Below are 19,592 nucleotides of genomic sequence, written 5' to 3' on the forward strand. Positions count from 1 at the left end.
CAATATACATAAAATTTATTTTATTTATATTCACACATTGAAATAATACAGTTAAAGGAGAGCACTGTGGACATTATTTATAAAATATATGCGTGAAGTGCATTTTTTATCAAAAAGTTCAAAATGAGTGGAAAACAGCAGAGACTGTCTGCAACAAAGGACAGACTTAGCAAAATTAGCAGCCATTCATGGCTGCAGTTGCTTACAAACCTGATGCACAAAGTTATGTCATACTTAGCCAGGACCTGAAAAATATGTATGTGTATTCTTCTTGAGAATATGATCTCAGTACATTCTGAACTAAACCATTATCCATTTTAGGCCTATGAATTCCCAACCCAAATATTGATTAACCATGGGTTATGTTATAAGATTTTTTTCCTGCCCCATTCCCTCACATTCCCTTCCATTTTCCTTAAATCTTCTGCCATTTTCTGTTGTCCTTTTACATATTCATGACACATCCTGCCATTTTATTTTCTTTCTTTCTCCCATTTTGCTTATTGTAACCCTTTATCTTCATCCATCTCATTATTTATATTGCATTAGCTTGTATGACATGCCATCTAAAGTTTGGTTGTCTCTTACCTGCTATTCAACTCATCCATAGAGCATTGTCTTCCTAGTGAATCACAGCTTTGTACACCTCCAAATAAACCTGTTAGACATTGTCTTAACTTTGTCTCTCCATTTTTCTTCTATGAATCTAGCTAATACAAAACAAAATGCAAAAATCACAATAGCATCACCAAGGTTATAATTATTGTCCTTGCTGAGAACGTTACCTCCACCAGTTCATTTATATGACTGATACCTGCACTGTGTACTTAGTCATTCATATTCTTTCTAGTGCCTCACCAAGTCTGAGGTAAGTAGTATTTATACACAAAGGTGTGGCTCCTTATTTTATTACTAGCAGCACTGACAACACCCCCTCCGCAAATGGCACAACAACTGACTTCACATAGTTAAAGACTAAGAAATTAACAGGGGGTTCCCTATTAAGATTTTACTGTCAACTAAGAAAGAGGTAACCAGGAACTATACAACTAGGTTCCTACCTATCCTAGCAGGGGGTCACAGTAATATTAATGTAAATCATGATGATGGCTCCAAAAATGATGTTATGATTTTACCATTTAATCAAGACGCCTCACATTTAAAGGGGAGCAGGAAGAAAATTTGGGGAGCCTTATTAGACAATAACCTGAAAAAACAAATTAGGGTCAGAGCCTAAGAATGTTTTCAGTAGAGGCAAAAATATTAAAGAAATTTTGGAGAGGGACATGGATACTAAAAAGAACAGTCATGCCTCTAGGATGCACAAATGTGGCGTCTGTTCAAGCTGCAGATTTATTGATGATGGACCCTATGTGCAGATTGACTCTTATGGTAGAAACTTACAGTATCCAGGGCGCTTCAATTGTAACACTAAAAATGTTGTTTATATTGCTACCTGCATTTCATGCCCTGCATTTTATATAGGCAAGACCACTAGGAAACTACATGACAGGATTATAGAACACAACAGGGATATTAGAAATGCAAAGTTTACCAGCGCCCTTTACACACACCGTTCAGGGTGTACAAATTTCAAAAAGTTCCTGTTTTTTGTTATTGATAGAGTTTTGGTCAGTACAAGAGGGGGCGGTGTTGACCTTGATCTGCAGATCAAGGAAACTGAATGGCAATTAAGACTCAATGCCAGGGTGAAACCTGGAATTAATGACATAATTTCCATCTCGAGTACCTTGCAAAAAAGAGGAAAACAGGTTTAAATACAGGCTCCTTCAAGACTCAGTGAATGCTAGCAGTTTTTAGAAAAAAAAATTGAAATATAATATTTTTAAACAATTTTTAACAACATATATATATATATATATATATATGGTTTTATTAGTTAGTATTTTAATCTGTTATTGCAATAATTCTAATAACATGGATGTCATTCATAAACTAGTACATTATTCATGAATGCATGATGTTACAGGAAATGATGTCAGTCTGTTCTTCCTATTAATGTGACTGTTGTGAATTTTTATTTGACTGTGATGATGCCTGGATTGTAAAAGGCGAAAGTGTTAAGTCTCTGGTGATTTTATCCTATTAAAGTGACTGCTTCTTGTGCAAGAACACGTTGGTCTGCCTGTTTATTTTTTTTACTTCACATAGTGATTGTTGAATCTGGGCAGTCTCTTAATCCACTTGAATACATACAAAATGTCATGTAGAAATTTTCCAAAGTCTCTCAGCATGACCATGAAGCAATTTGCTAACCAGCAGAGACAATTTCCACCCTCCTGACCTTGTCCTCACCCTCTATGCTGACATCTGAATTGTCATCACAAATACTGTAACAGTAGGCCCTTATGCCTGTTTCACCTTCGAACCCTAACCTCCTTAAATACCTGTCGCTATGCAGCAACCTCTACTCATTGGTCTGCCTTCATCATACTCCTTAGTGTCTGAACGAAGATCATTACACATGAAATCCTCCCTACAGTGTCAAAAACTCCTCTCTACAGTGTCAAAAACGTATTTATGTCATATAAGAATGTCCCGAGGTCCTCACACGTTTGTGTACATTCAGCTTGAATTTAATTTTACAGTCAATGGCTCATGGATCCGCACCAGTCTAGGTATTTGCTCCCACTGTTGTAGTAAAACTACCTTTGCCGGGTAACAAATGTCTCTCGTATTTTCTTGTGGTCCTGCTTGGCTTTTCTGCAGCATATAATACTGTAGATCATGATATCCTAATAAAACATTTGTACTTTTATTATGCGCTCCTATTCTGGACTGTTTGCTTTGCACCTTCCTGGCTCTCCCCACATGATAAGTTATTGTTTAAATGTCTCACAGTCCACCCATTCAGACTGTGGATTACCACAGACTTTGATCTTAGTTCCCTTACTCGCCACTGAGTTATGCTGCCATTAAAGAATCTGATCACATGTTGAGGGTTAGCTTAACCTTGCTAAATTGATCATATTCAGGCCTACCGCTCGCTCACTCAAGTAACATATAATGAATATATATTCCAGTGTGAAGACTCTCTGGCAAAATATGATAACATTTTTCTAACCATTAGTTGAACCTTAACATGAAACACAGAGCATGACTGTGCATGTCACTTTCAGGAACTTTCTACCCTTTTGCTTCCATCTTTCATTCTTTTGTGACAGAAATGATCCTAAGTTTGTGTCAAAAATGCCTGATGTTGCTATTATCATTAAAGATATGCTAACATTTAGGTTAGGGAACAGATGGCAAAGTTTATCTTGTTGTTAGCTGAGAAATACCACCAGGATCAAACACTTTAAACCTCAGAAGAATCTCTGTTATCATTCCTAACTTGGTCTGCTGTGTACGTTTTAACAGATTAGAAAGAAATAGGAATGCATGTGTGGCACATCAGTACTTGTCTGTGCTGAAAATATAATCAAACTGATTGTTCCTTCATACAGAAGACACAAACATAGTCTCTTACTGATTGGTTTTAAACTTCTCACAGTATTATAACTGTTGTGTGCTGTGTACTTAGTTACAGAGGCCTAGACATGCAGAATGAACTTCTGTCTCTCATGTATCGACTGCTGTACCTTTTCAGGACCTGTGTAGACGGATGCATGAGAAGATAGCTGCGGCTGATGAAGAGCGATATGACATTGAGTTGAAAATCAACAAGAACAACATGGAGGTAAAGTGCACTGTTAGGGCCTTGTGCCTTCATAAACTAGTAGTTTGACTATTATAACAGTTATTTGTTAATGCTGAGAGCTGACCAGTACTAGTGACAGACTGCAGCAAAATAGTAGGATAGTGGTAGAAGGGATGGAGAAGATTATATAGTAGCAACAAGGTTAATTAAAGTGTTCTGGACTATTATGGGAACACAGTAGGTCTGTAAACAGTCATGATTATGATTTGCTTTACAAAACAGTACAAATATAACTACATCAGACTGAAGTGGAAAGCAGCTGATAGACTAAATGGTGTGGTATAACGGAGTATTGCCTAAAGAGCCAGTCTGTAGCTACAATATGAGTAAGACTACACTAGTAAAGGATAGCTACTACTATTATGGGTTTATAGGTAAGTACTTGGTTAGCTGCCTCTGCGGTCGATTTTAAGCTTAGCTAATTTTCCTTTTGGTCATTGAATTAAACTGTCCCATTTGGTATTATATTGGCTTTACCCATTTTATGGTCAATAATTATATATTTCCCCTAGTGATAATAACTGGGATCATACCATAGAAAATTTGCATGGGATAAAGCAGCTAGGAGCTACCTCTGTCCATTAGTAGTACAGAGGGCATACCTGGGGTAAATTTTCTGTTCTCATCCGAAGATCCAAGTTGTGCTTGAATAGGGACAAGGATGAGCTTTGTTTTATGTGGATAAGGAGTCTGTTCCAGAGCAGTGGCATCCTCTGTCAGATAAACCTGTCTCTCCAGTTGCTCTGTTGATGTTGCAGAAGAGGTTTAGATCCTTAGGCTGAGTATTTTTGATGCCACTTGACTTGTTATGTGCAGTAAACCATCAGTACTGGGTCAAAGGATGCTTTGTATGACAGACACAGGTTACCTCTTAGCAGTCTATAGGATACCAAGTGTAGTAACAAGGACATATTGTTTAGGCCTTGAATCCTTTTAATAAAGTAGCTCTGTGGACATTCCAATTGTTGCATTTGTCTGGACAGGTACATGCCAAAGGGACATTATATTCAATGACTGGCCTAATGAGGGCTGAGTAAAGGGGGACAATAACATTCCTAGATCTAAACACAATCTCTTTGTTTATAAGCTGTGCAATATAGAAGGCCTTGCTTACAACAATGGACACATGTTGGTTGAAAGTTAGGTCACTGTCTACATAGGTTCCCATATTCTGAACAATTGGATCAACTCTTAGGGGTATATTGTCAATGTGATACTTCCCTGGGGAAGATGACTTCCCAAAGGAGATGATAATGCATTTTTTTGGAATTTTGTTTCAGCCCATGATTTTGGCACCAGTTATTTATTAGAAACATCCCTTCCTGCATAATGTCTAAGTCATTTGGGGATTCAATGATTGCTCCTAGCTTGAAGTCATCTGCAGACTTAGTCATCCATAGTTCTTTGGTACTGGCTTTAACTTCGGGAAAGTAGATGCTAAACAGGAAAGGTCCCAGCACAGGACACTAGGTGACTCCACTGGTGACTTGTCTGTTTGTGGAGGTGGCATCTCCTATTTTGATTTCCTGCATCCTATCTAATGAGATAGTTTGTAATCCATTGCGTGACACAGGGGTTTATTCCCATTTTATTTAGTGTTTCTAATATGGCTGAGTGGGGACTCTGTCAAAAACGTTGGCCAAGTCAAGGTGTGCAGTGTGTACCATTTTACCTTCACCCATTACTTTTGGTGATCTTTTCAAAAAAGTCCACCAGGTTGAGTAAACATGACCTGACCTTGACAAATCCAAACTGAGACAAGTCCAGTATTTGGATGCTCCCTATATCCTTACTGATTAGTTCCATGATAAGTCTTTCCATGGATTTGCATATGAGGCTGGTCAGATTTATGAGTTTGTAATTGACTGAGTCCGTGGAAGGTCCTCCTTTATGTAGGAGAATGGCTGCAGCTGTTCTGCATTTGCTTGGTACAAAACCTGTGTGGAGACCGAGATTGAACAGTGTTGTTATGGGGTGCGGTTAAACCGTGCTTTGTGCTATCTAAGATGCATACAGGGATACTATTAGGACCCATCAATGCATTTTTATAGTATTATAGAATTGTTATAGTGGTTTTGATTAGTTCATGGACATTTATGCTTCTAATCTTGAATGATTTCTTTACACCAACCATACTGTTAACCCATACAGCAATAGTTTTTTTTTTTTTGCATTGCTGTTACACCCTTTTAAAACCATATACTTCAATTAATTTTTAATGCAATTGAAAATATCCTAGCTGCATATAGAATTGGTAAAATTTCTAGATTTAACATAATGCTATACTGATCCAGAATGCAACCATAACCTGTGACCAAAATCAGCATTACTTTTCAAGATTTCTTCTGACACCTTATCCTTATTTGCAACAGCCTCCTGTGTTGTTCTGTGTACTGTATTTCTTATTGTTTCATTCTTTTTAATATTGAATTACTATGAAACTTTTCAACTTGACTGCATGAGTTTTTTACTTCATAAATGCAAATGCATGAATTATTTTCTCAATGAACATGCAGATTACACCCTTCACTACTTTGGGAATATTTGCTCTGACAAATAAGCAAACCCTTTTCTGCAGAAATATATAACCATTTGGCTTCATGGCCTGCATACTGTCACTTTGTACAATGAGCCTATACCTGCTCAGTGTGTATACATGTTGTTGTGTCTTTCGGCTTTTCCCGGTTAGGGGTCGCCACAGCGGAACTCTGGTCCGCTAATGATTGGTAGTTGATTTTTACAACCCGAGTTACCAGCCCTGATGCACAACCTTCAATGAAGGTACGCCCATTCACGCATGTCTCCATGCAGAAGACAATCTAGCTGAGAATCGAACCGGACAGCGTCTTACTGTGAGGCAACAACGCTACCGCAGCACCACTGCAGGTCAGTGTGTATACATGTAATCATACCAAATTGCTCACAAGTAACTCCAGTACAATGAAATGCTGTGGTGATTCACTTTAAAATAAAAGAGTCTAAGCTCTATTTTTGGAAGTATGGTATAGCTTCTTTTGTCCTTTTGCTGTATGACCTGACTATGTCAGTAAGTCAGCTTTTTCACCTTTCTTTGTGTTTTGAAAATTAAGATATTATGCTATACCCTGGCATCAGCCTTGAAGCTAATATTTTGCTTTATTAATCTTCTTGCGGCAGTCACAAATTTCTGCTTCTCCTGAGAAGATAGTAGTAACCATGTCCAATGCGTACACTTCTATGGCATTGACAAATATTTTTTTTCTTTGTTGAATAACCAGAATATAAATGATGTTTTCTTCTATTTGCATAAATTTATTGCAAACCATTTCTCTGCTCATTGTCTTTTAATTCTCTTTAAGACATTTTTGAGAAATGGTTTAAATGAACCTCATTTCGAAACTCATTGTTCAACGCTGTACAAATTTTTCAATTGTGCCTATAAACACTCTGAAAAATATGACATTTCTTGAACTCTCTCTGTCTCTTTGCTTCTCTCTTTATCTCTGTATCTCTGTTTGGGATTCAAAAAAGTTTCTTCTGTACGCACATAAACTGCTGCTTCCAAAAGGGGCAATTTACATGAGCACAGGAAATGACATTAGAGGCATGTTCTACTACAAAGAGGAAGACCTCATTATTAGCTAATTTGCATGTCTCTGAATCTTGTGTAATTACTGCCCATGCTATGCTAAACAGCACTTTTTTTGCAGTATTTACCACTGGTGGACCAGGCATTATGTTGTCACAGGTACACCCCTTATTCACTCTTCCACATATGTGCAGACACTTGTAAATGTGCACATGTACACATATACATGCATACACACACACACACACACACACACACACACACACACACACACACACACACACACACACACACACACACAGTTATGCATGACCCCACCACCACCAACTGAACTGCACAGATGGACTCACTCAACCATTTACACACACACACACACACACACACACACACACACACACACACACACACACACACACACACACACACACACACACACACACACACACACTCCTCTCATAAATCATGGATGATTACAGTCAGTCCATAGTGCCAAACATTAAAGTTTCATTCTTCTTACTGTTCAGAAAATGCCGTCTGATGCGCAACTTACTGTACTGTTAACTTTTTAAGTGTTGTAGAGTAATATTTTACAATTGTTCCTGGTGTTAGCTAGTGTTCTCTCCCTCAGTATTAGAGGCTTTGTATAGAAGGCATGAGAGGTATGGCAGGTCCCACACACATGTGCACACGTATATACACACACACACACACACACACACACACACACACACACACACACACACTCAGACATTCATGCACACACACTCTCACAGGCATCCCCACTTACAGACAGATACTCACCTTATGTATAGGTTCACAGATATTCCATGGTTCCTAAGTCTCATGACCATTCTCTCCTTGCCACTGTCCTCCCTCAGACACCAACAGATATATATATATATATATATATATTTTTTTTTTAATTTATTTAATTTGTTTACCGGGAAAGTCTACTGGGCTTAGGTGAGCCCATTTTCAGTGGAGGCCCAAGGAGAAAAGCTTCACATAAAATCCACATTACAGAAATACAAATATCAAAAATGTAGCACTATTTACAGTTTTTTAGCAATTCCATTGCAGTTTTATGGTAGTCCATCAATGATATTAACATGTACTTTTGGTCATACAGATGCCATAGACATTACTGGTTGGGAGGCAGAAAAAGCAGTAACATTGTATATAATTTACATGCATTTAAATCTGTGTAGGATGTGTATTGATTACTCTTACAGTATAGAGAAGTTCAATGGAAAGTTGAAACCAAAACTGTTTCTGTCCCACTGCAGCCTACACAAACTTTGTGAAATGCTGAATAGGTAGTTTTACAGAAGTTTGTCAATGTTGTCTTTGGGCAATGCACCAAAACGGAAGCTAAAAACACAAGAATATGTCACAATGTAGTATAACTTCATTAACGATTACTTAGGCAGTTACTAAGCTGCTCCTGTGGTGCTTTATAGAAATAATATAATCACCATTTCTACTCAACTCCAGTATTTACAGGGTTATTTTTCTCACAACAATGGTGTGGTACCCAGTACTCACTTCAGCAATGTCCCCCCTTGTTATAACCTTACCTGCACACTAGTTGCAGAATTGACAGGTACCGTTGAAGCTTTAAACTCTCAACTCTGGTTACATGAAGTACCCGACAGCAAATTTAGTTTTCATTTCACCTTTAAGGCACAAGGTACTATATGAACATTAAACAGATACTTGCCAAACACGGGACACTTGATGCCTTGGCCGTCTCTTATTTCCCATCCAGAACTCATCACTGCATAGCAAACAAATGGGCTAGGTGTCAGCAACTTTCTTAAATTCTTGAACTAAGAGAATCTCTCCAAATTCCTACACATGATCTAAATGCAACTCAAAACTGACATGGTCAGTTCCACATTCCTACCAAGTAACCAGACAGTGGAACTCCCTCCCCCCACTTCTTCATACACCAGTTCAAAACCCAAAACACCCATCCTCATCAGCCATTACTGCCTCTGCTCACCTCCCGCCAAGCCAGTTCTTCTACCTGACCTCCAACCTCGAACCTATTTTCCCTAGACTACTCAGTAGCAACTATCCACTACTCTTACACTATTTCCTGCCCATTTAAATATTTAACATTTGTTGACCGGATTAGACCCCCTGGGCTTGCACCCCTTTTCAGCAGCAGCTCAGGGAGAAGAACTACAACAAACAAAAATTATGTAGATAATATAAATTGTTGATGACTTATTTAACAAAACATGCACAGTACTGTTCTGAGAAAAAAGTATCACAAGTGCTACAAAAAAATCATTTTAACAGGAGTGGAACTTGGAACACTATTAAAGAACTCTAAGTAGGGCAGAAAAAATTAGGAGCGAGTATACAGATGGTTAGTAAGAACAAGGAGAGACGAGAAAGAGGAGATATGTCTAGGATCAAGTGTAACTACTATGCTGTGAGATAACGCGGAGACACAGAAGTAAAGAGAGTACCAAAATAGTATAGGGGCAATATTAACCCAACTGAACTTCGCTTGTTAAGTTCTGCATTTCTCCTCTCAGCAACTTTCTTCCTGTAATCTTATGAAACTGTGCTATCACTCAATCATATTTCACTGTATTACACTGTGATAAAAATATTACCTTTTATTAAATATGTACAGCTCCATTTGTCTTTGGGAGGTTTTCTCCCAAGCCTCTGCTGGAATTGGGTTATGCCACGTCGGGACCTTCTTTACTTGCTTGTACAAACATACACACACACACACACACACACACACACACACACACACACACACACACACACACACACACACACACACAGACACACACATGCACGCACACACACACACATGTGCACACTCGCACACACACCCGAGACCACTCATACCCATTGAGACATGCACACGTGTTGCCTCACACGCACACACACATTCACATAACCTTCACCACTAGCTCTCCACTAAGCTCCCCAGTGATTTCCTGTGATGTAGCCACTCCTATTAGGAGTAATACAAAACAAACAAGGCATTTTGGCCATGTTAATTAATGCTGTGCTAATTTACATACCTGAGTGATTCGCTGAATACTTTAGATGCATAATTTCCTTTGTGCAAGCATTTCTGGGTAGAGCACTTAACTACTTAGCATGGGCTGCTTCACAGAATGACTCACTAGCATTCAGTATAGCTGTATAGATGGCCCACCATGGTGATTCTGTTGACTATGTAGAAACACTGCCGTGAGTTAAATTTGTATTCTTTAGCTCTAGGCTTCAGTTCAATTATACATGCAAAAAATAAAAAGTAGGTAGTGTCACCAAAGGCGGAGCACATCAAAGTACAACATTCAGAGAAAGAACGGTTCTGTCACCAATTCTGCTAAAAATTTGAAACTTGAAAACTTAAAAATAAAACAATGATAAAATAAAACACACTGGCTCATAAACCGGATAAGCCCTTTCGGTGTAATACCTTTTTCAAATCCTAAATGTTAGCCAGTAAAACTTCCTGTTAAATACCTTCATTCTCTGGTATTCACTCATTCAGAGATACTTAGTAGCCATAGCAACGTATACACACTTTCAATTAAGTTATTTAGAGTGCTGAAGAGGTTTCCCTTTTAGTGCAGGTTTTAAAGGAACAATTATACATATGCCAACTTTTTTTCTGGCCCTTGGTTTTTGGTAAAAAATAAATGAAGAACCTCAAGTTAACAAAAATAAGTAAACTAACAATAATCTTCATCTCTAGTCCATGGTTTAAATCCCACTGACTCCATTTGCCTAATGTATCACTCTGAGCAAGTCACTTAAACCGATAGTGCTTTTACAGAAAATGGACCTCAATCCAATTAACAAAAATAGAGAAGAAAAATAATACAAATAATTAAATATATTTTGTTTTTTGGTATAATTAATTGATTCATGTCTGCTGATTTTAATAAGAGATCAGACAGGCTTTGAAGTTCAGCTTGTAGGTGCAGATATACATTTGGGTATTTAGAGTATGAGATGAAGCCCTTGCTTTCCAGTGAAATGTATATTCCAAGATGAATACTACACCTACATATTCACGTCTACAACAGACCTGTCAGCCCTTCCTGTTGTAGAGTTTGGCACTACTCGCAAGACAAGGACAAATGAGAGTGCAGCATCAGGGTGAGCTAAAAGAGAATTTAATCCAGAGAGAAGCTGGGCGATTTAGAATGGGTAACAATGCTGTGGTGATAGAAAAGGTGCCTAACTTCTCCAGTGACCCTCCTGCGTTTAAACCTATGGAGAATTCAGGATAGAACTAAACCTTGGAACCTGAAATTACAAGTACTCTATATTTTCTAAGTGCAACAGTTTAACTTTTCTCCACTTTTCCTTAGGATGTGTGACTCAGAGTTAGCATATTTAAGTTGGAGGACTGTGAAAGCACGTACATTCTCTTCTTCCATACTACAGTTTGTTTACAGTTATAATTTTATAATCATCACTTTTCTGAGTGAAATATGTGAAGAGACGCAGCTTGATAAGATGATAGAAAAAGCCAAATAATCATTTGGATGTGTAACAAACATGATAGAAAATTTTCAAATAAAACTAAAGACCCCCCCCCACCAAAAAAATGAAAACAAAGAAGTAAGGCATTTATTGATAAAAACATGCAGATAATGGAGGTCTAGTATTTATAGGCATCAAAACTATGTTATAACTTCTTTTAAAACTATTATATATTGGCAGAATAGTCAAGATGAGGCTAATTGTGAAAAAATGAATTTACAGCACTGTAATGTTAATAAATCCAAACTAACCAAGTTAAATGAAGAATTGTCACTCAACAAATTCTGGTTATTAACATCAAATTATATCCAGTATAATACAACCACATTTTATCAACTCCAAATAGACCAAAGACTATTAAAATTACATATACAGACTCTTAAAAAGTTGGTTATTCACTAAATTCCCATTGGAGTGGATATATATTTACTAGAAACAGCAAATAAAAGCATAATGTTATATTTAAGAGAGAAAAAAATAATAAAAATAATTGCTTGGTATAATTTTATGAAAGGAGTAAATGTTAAACAACTGAGAAAATAACAGAGGAATATAATATGGTATATCAAAGGAAACTGGTTAACTTTACAAACCATAAGAGAACACATACTTAAAGGAGCTCAAAGTTTCTCTGCAAGCACCTTAACAGAATATTCAAAATTATTAGAGTACATACATGAGTTAACTTAGGCAATAATAATAAACCTATGTTATCTAAGAAATACAATTATAAGAGTACAAGATTCAGTAGATAATTATTGGACACAAATACTTAAAAATGAATAACTGTAATTTACTTTAAAAGTGAAAAACATTAATGTCAAGATTTAATAAGTGCACTATAACCTCAGTATTTTCATAAAAGTTATATATGGACTTTACTAAATCAAGCACTTTAACCTCATTATGTTGTAGAATATATACATGGACATTCTTAAAGGAAAAAAAGAGCACAGAGTTGTTGTGATACCTTATATGAGGTCAGCAAAAGTCTTATAATACAGTTTGCCATATGACAACGTCGACAACTGGAAAATATCAAGCTGCAGTTTGTGTTCCTTTTTGTGTTCCAGCAAAATGTCCCTCTTTCAAGTATAAGCGCATAACTTCCACACTCAGGACTGATTTATTCACTGGCTGTGCTACATGACCCTGGACGCGAGGTCCTACTAGCATTTGCATGCTTGTAGAATTTATGGAGGAATAAAGAAGGTGACTCAATAAAGTTTACTGGACTTAAGACATATATCATGCCATCTGTTTTTCTGAATCCTTTCTGCAAGGACAAATGCTACACAGCAACTATTTTTAACTAGTTCTGAGTTTATAATATTCAAACAGCATCAGGAATTTCAGTGGCTGTCCAGTGAGAAGTTAAACCAGCACATGACAGTCGTGAAAGTTGTGAGCTGGCTTCTAGTCTTGGAATAAATCTGTCACACAGGAGAGGTCTGTACTGCTCATTCTTAGCTTTATTGGGAATGATGGTAGGTGTGCATAATAATCCTTACTGGTAGAACTATGACTCTTAGGAGCGGTGGCTGCTGGAACGTTATAGACTGATACCCCACCACCAGTCATTGGCACCTCTCAGCACTGAAGGCTTCCTCAGGCTGCCAACCCCACCCCTTACCAATGTGATGCTGCTCTTAATGTTTCAGTTCTTCACTCTGTGAAAGCACTTGACCAAATGTGGATGTTCCCAGACTGCCTTAGTCTTTCCAGAACAGACAATTCTAAGGTTTTATACATGTGAACATGTCACTTGACATCTTCTCTGCCATACTGATTCTCTATGTCCCATACTACTGCTGACAAGTCCTTTGCTGTTTTTTCCACTTGTGTTTTTTGTTTGTTTTCTTTTCTTTTAATCTTCAGGTCAATGAACATCTGATATTACAAGCTCAAGCAAACAAAAAAATAAATAAATAAAAAAAGGAGAGAGACACATTTAACCAGTCTAGCATTTTAGAGAAAAAAGGCTGTTTAATAAAATGTATAATAAGGCATGGTAACTAAGCCATTTTTAATTTAAAACTGACAGCATCTCATTGCACAAAATAAATAAATAATTTTAAAAAAAGTGGAGGCAGTGGCATACATAGCACATACCTGCCTGGTTATATTCCATGACGTCTGGCTGGTGACACTGCATGGAGTAAAACTGGATATAGCTAGAAGGATCTGCCATCATCCTAAGTACAAGCATAACTACGGTGACTCCATTTGCCTGGTGACTTGTCACTCCATTTACCTAAGAGTTGACTTGGGACCCTATTTAACTGCCCCGATAGGTGACTTGAGACCCCATTTACCTAAGATGTAATTTACAAATACACTTATCTGGGGGGTGACATGCATACTTTATCCCCTCGAGCTAGGTAGAGGACTGGAAGAAGGAAATCCTTTCTGTTTGTAAATCCCAGGATCTTCTTAAGTACTTGCACATCTTAGTTTCCATAAGTATAATACAATGCCTAATGCTAAGCTCTGTTTTGTAATCTTCTGTAATCTTATCACATGAAATTTCTTTCAGGAGCTGAACAGGGGAAGTATATTATCAACTTCAGCTAAAACTGTTGTCCAGTGAGATAAACACACAAGACTTCTCCTAAAGAGCTCTCAACTTTTACCAACAGAATTTGAAACAAGCTAAAAAAAATAAGGAAAAGCCGCCAAATTAGGGACACATTTAAAATTTTGGCATGAGTATCTTAGAAATTCTCAAAATGATTTCCACTTTTAGGAGGAATGGAGCAAAACATTGAGAAACATCAGGGGTGTCCATATAAAATAGGGACAGTTGAGATGTTTTCATGAGCATACCTCTCAATTGCCCAGATTTTTATAGAAAGTCCAGATTTTCCCCTCATACCTCATATTTTTGGTCTCTTACTCATAAAATACGTGGTTTTCTGTCAAATCACTAATGACTGAAGTCACTGAATAATGACATATATTTGAATTTCAGATTTCATATTCTCCAGAAAATGCTTGTTTACAAAAGTCCTGTTATTCTAGCAACTTTCTAAGTTATAAGTGCAATATTTAAAATCTGTTCTTATTTTTGGTCCTTTTCCCCCATTATTTAGGCTTTGTTCAGATTTCTTGTGCTAAGAGGTTGAGAGGTATGGAAACTATCTTGTCCAAAAAAACGAGTAATCTCCGTGGTATCCCCGAAGTCTCAAAACAACCCACTAAAGTGTAGTGGGTCCAAAAACAAAACAGTGTAAGAAACTTCTCTGTGTGAAAGATTTTCAGTCCATATATTTCTAGGTAATCACTGTATATTAATCAGATCAGACGATAGTAGTAGAAGTAGCGAGCATAAACTCGTCTTAAGTCAAAACAAAACAAAACAAAAAGTAATAATAGAAAATATATAATTGTACAGCATTACTAAGTATTCAAAAGTAATCCAAGCAAGGCAGGCAGTCTGTTTCCAGTCTAAAGGATTTTCTGATGATCTGATTAATATACAGTGATTAACTAGAAATATATGGACTGAAAATCTTCCACACAGAGAAGTTTCTTACACTGTTTTGAAACTATCTTGTCCAGTACAAAAAAACAGCTTTTCTTAGCTGAGAGCGAGTCTTACAGCAATATCTCAGCAGGACTGTTACCACTTTATTTGATTACTTCCATATATATATATATATATATATATATATATATATGCAAAATTACTCAGGAGTGTTTGTTTTTCCTTGCCCTGCCTAAAGAACAATTTTTTTTAAATACTGTGGCTCTTTCTAGCAGATTTTTTATTGCATTGTAGTGCCACCTGGTGGCCATTTCAATTAGCTACTCAAATATTTGTAGCCCAACTAAAGAACTCCGATGTAAAGTGGTAATTAAATCTTTGCCTTCTGCTATAACATCTGCAAAGTTAAACTGACAAGAACAGATACTACTCTTGATCTTAACAAAATGCTGATTTCCTACGTCTCCATTAACTCAGATAGTCAGCAATATTTTACATTTCTTCTGCAGGAAAGCTGTCAAGAAAAGATTGCCAGACCAAAGGTACACAGTGCACTAAATCTTTAGACTACATTTTGTAGTCACTCAAACACTGGAGTTCTAACTTTTTATTGAAACATTCAATATTGTACTGTTTTTGTACTCTTTGTTTATAGTTCCTAGTCAATCAGACTTTGGTGTTCAATGATTTTACTAAATGACCCAGACTTTGCTATTTTTAACTTTGTGTCTATCTTTCTGAATACGTTATCCTTAATGTCTACACTTGTGTATTTACTCACAATTCTAGCATGTAATGGTAAAAACATACTGTAGAGTCCACTGACTTTTTAGGTTTGTACCACAAGGACTTTTGTGGCCCTTCTCTTCTTTGACCATCAAGTCCTTCCCCTCACTCTGCAGACCCATTCATTCCCCCACTGGCTGGCCTTCGCCACAATGCCAAAACAACAATCAAGAGAAGGTAACCCATCATCCTTGGGCAGTTCAGATTTTTTAAATTATTCCCAGATTTTTGTCCCAGCCGACCTCCCATACCCATTATGCAGTGATGCCAATACAAAACTACATCCAGTATATAGTAATAACACTTTTTGTACTGCTTTTATTATTCAAATGTTTCAAACATGCCTCTCAACTTCTCAGCACAAGAAACCTGGACAGAGGCAGAAATAATGTGGGGCAAAGGCCCAAAAACAGGGACAGATTTTTAAATATTAAACTTAGAAAGATTCTGAATGACAGATTTTGCATTATCATATCTTTTCTGAATGATATGAAGTTTGGAATTCAAACATCTGTCATTATTTAGTATTATTTTGTGACTTCAATCCTCTATGATTTGCCAGAAAACCATACATTTTATGAAGAACAGACTAAAAATAAGAGGCAAAAATCTGGACATTCTGTGAAAATCAGGACATTTGAGAGGTATGGCTTTAAATACTTAGTGAACTGCAATGTTTCTGGTCTTTTTTTAAATAAAGCTCTGCAGCTCAGATTTTCTTCAGCACAGTAAACAATAAAATGTGCAATCTGCAGTTCAGGTTAGAAAACTTAATGCAGTAGCAGACAAGAAATTTGATAAAAGAAAGTAAGATAAGTACAGTTATAGATAAGTACAGTTATAGATAAGTACATCTATAGATAAGTACATCTATAGATAAGTACAGTTATAGATAAGTCAGTTATAGATAAGTACAGTTATAGATAAGTACATCTATAGATAAGTACAGTTATAGATAAGTACAGTTATAGATAAGTACATCTATAGATAAGTACAGTTATAGATAAGTACAGTTATAGATAAGTCAGTTATAGATAAGTACAGTTATAGATAAGTCAGTTATAGATAAGTACAGTTATAGATAAGTACAGTTATAGATAAGTCAGTTATAGATAAGTACAGTTATAGATAAGTACAGTTATAGATAAGTCAGTTATAGATAAGTACAGTTATAGATAAGTCAGTTATAGATAAGTACAGTTATAGATAAGTACAGTTATAGATAAGTACAGTTATAGATAAGTACAGTTATCACAACAGAATATCTTCAAACAAAGGTCACAGCAATAGCAAATCATTGCATTAGAGTCTACCCAGCTTATGCACTCTTCTTTCTTGGCCAGAGTTTTTATCAGGTCTGACCTTATACCAGTGAAGACCACTGTTATTCTCATGTCAGTGTACTACAAACGTTTGTTACTGTACAAGGAATTGATAATAAAGCCAGTGTTGCAACGATGATCCTTCTGTCCTTCAAGCCCCTTTGCCTATTAAAGGTATTTATGATTAGAGTAAGACATTCTCCTTGCTATCCCAAGTACAACAAATTTGTACTATTAGTATCTTCTTCGGGGGGGGGGGGTCGCTGTAATGGGAGATCACAGCATTTAAGTAGATTCCCAAGCAGCATTAGTATGTCTGTTAGAGTTGGAGAGTTTAAGGATCTGCAGTATCACAGTTGTGCCGAAATCTGTACTGCTTCCTGGACTATGCTTCCAACATGTAGTGTTTATAAAGGGTAAACAGTAGTCTAACCTTCAGCGTTGGAGATAACGTGTTCAGAAATTTCCATTAAATATATTGCAGATGGCTCAGCTGCCTTTGCTTTTACTTGCTTTGCAAAGGTTTACTGTACTTATAATGGCAAAAAGCAAAACAATGTGCCTAGGAACTCTAGATCTCAGAAAATACAGAACCCCTGTAAACCAAGGTTTCATAGTACACTTACATGAAACCAGCCCTGGTCTTCACTGGTATAAGGTCAGAGCTGATAAAAACTCTGAACATTTACCTGAGGCAGATTCAAGCAGCAGCTTCCAGACAGCTTATTTGTCTGTACCTGTACTGTGAGAGCACTATTGTGTGAGCCATGCTTCATCTTCAACAGATGGATTCACTTTTCCTCAAAGTTGTGCAACCATGGTGTTTATATATATATATATATATATATATATATATATATATATAAATGTGTGTGTGTGTGTGTGTGTGCGCATATACACAAGGAGCAAGGACCTATTCTTGTACTTCAATTTCATCATCCTGTCTCCATCTGTCCTATTTCCAATCCTTATCCGTCTTGGAGGGCAGCCACGGTAGTGCAGTGGTTAGCATTGCCACCTCACAGCAAGAGGTTCTCCAGTTTGATTCTCGGTTGGGGTGCCTTCTGTGTGAAGTCTGCATGTCCTCCTTGTGTTCGCGTGAGTTTTCTCCGGGTGCTCCGGTTTCCTCCCACATCCCAAAGACATGCTGTAGGTGGATTGGACACTCTAAATTGGTCCTAGGAGTGAGTGTGTGTGTGTGCACACGTGTGCGTGTGTGTGTGGAAGGTTGGGCTCCGGGCTGGCAACTCAATATCATAAAACTCCACTGCCAATCATGAGCAGACAGATGATCCGCTGTGGCAACCCCTAACCGGGAAAAAGCTGAAAGAAGAAGAAGAAGATCCGTCTTGGAATACATTCATAAGGCCAAAGTATTATATAGCCAAGAAAACAAATATTGAATGGCATTATAATCAAAACTGTTAAATGTCAAATCATAAAGTGCCAAAAATACTAACAGGAACACAATAACAGTCAGATGTGCTTCCACAGTACATTAAAAGTGTGATAGGCTGAGTGCTACCCTATTTCTCTCTGTGATGTCCCATTACTGCAGTAAATAATGTTAAGAAAATATGTCTGTGTACTTAAGAAGTGATATGTGGAGTATTACTGAAAGTAATTTTTGAGTAGCAGTGAGCATGTGATGTGACAGAAATAGCATACTTCAACACAAATCAAACACCCGTGTGCTCATGGTACATCTGCGGTTAACTTTTACATTTTAGAAGGACAGTGATGGCCTTTAAAAAGTCTTCTGTTCCATAAGCGTTCCTGTGCTCTGTCACATACCTAAATATATTGTGTCATTTTTCTTAGGTTTGGCGATGATGGTGAAATTGCCATAGAAGTAGACAATCTCATGTGCAATTCATCGCAATGTTTCTACTCCCTAACAATTATACACAACTGCCTTCAGGTCCCCAATGCACCTGCCAGGAGACAGTTGATCCTCCTATGCCATACTTCAGTGCTGGACTACATTTTTCCATATTTAGATTTCTTGATTTTTATTGCAGTCTTTTTCAAAATGTCAGGAGTCTCTCTCTCTCTCTCTTGGGTGAGAGATCTCTTGCACAAACTGGGATTCCAAGAGAAACTTCAAATGTTTTTCTTGGCTCCTTCACACAGAATTGTATTCATTCAGTTCACTGCAAAGCTTAATCAGAA

At 37.1% G+C, this 19,592-nt stretch overlaps 1 protein-coding gene across 1 annotated transcript in view; it reads left to right on the forward strand.

The window, feature by feature from the left end:
* The window catches only part of LOC122814852 (troponin I, slow skeletal muscle-like), a 143,185-nt gene that overhangs the window by 29,432 nt on the left and 94,161 nt on the right, over positions 1-19,592 (forward strand). The window contains exon 5 of the mRNA XM_044087133.1: positions 3,611-3,700. Coding sequence (XP_043943068.1) covers positions 3,611-3,700 — 90 coding nt within the window. The remainder of the gene's footprint in view (positions 1-3,610; positions 3,701-19,592) is intronic.

The sequence above is a fragment of the Protopterus annectens genome, chromosome 11.part0 (genome assembly GCF_019279795.1).
Source record: "Protopterus annectens isolate FY-2018-M chromosome 11.part0, PAN1.0, whole genome shotgun sequence".
Classification (NCBI taxonomy): domain Eukaryota; kingdom Metazoa; phylum Chordata; order Ceratodontiformes; family Protopteridae; genus Protopterus; species Protopterus annectens.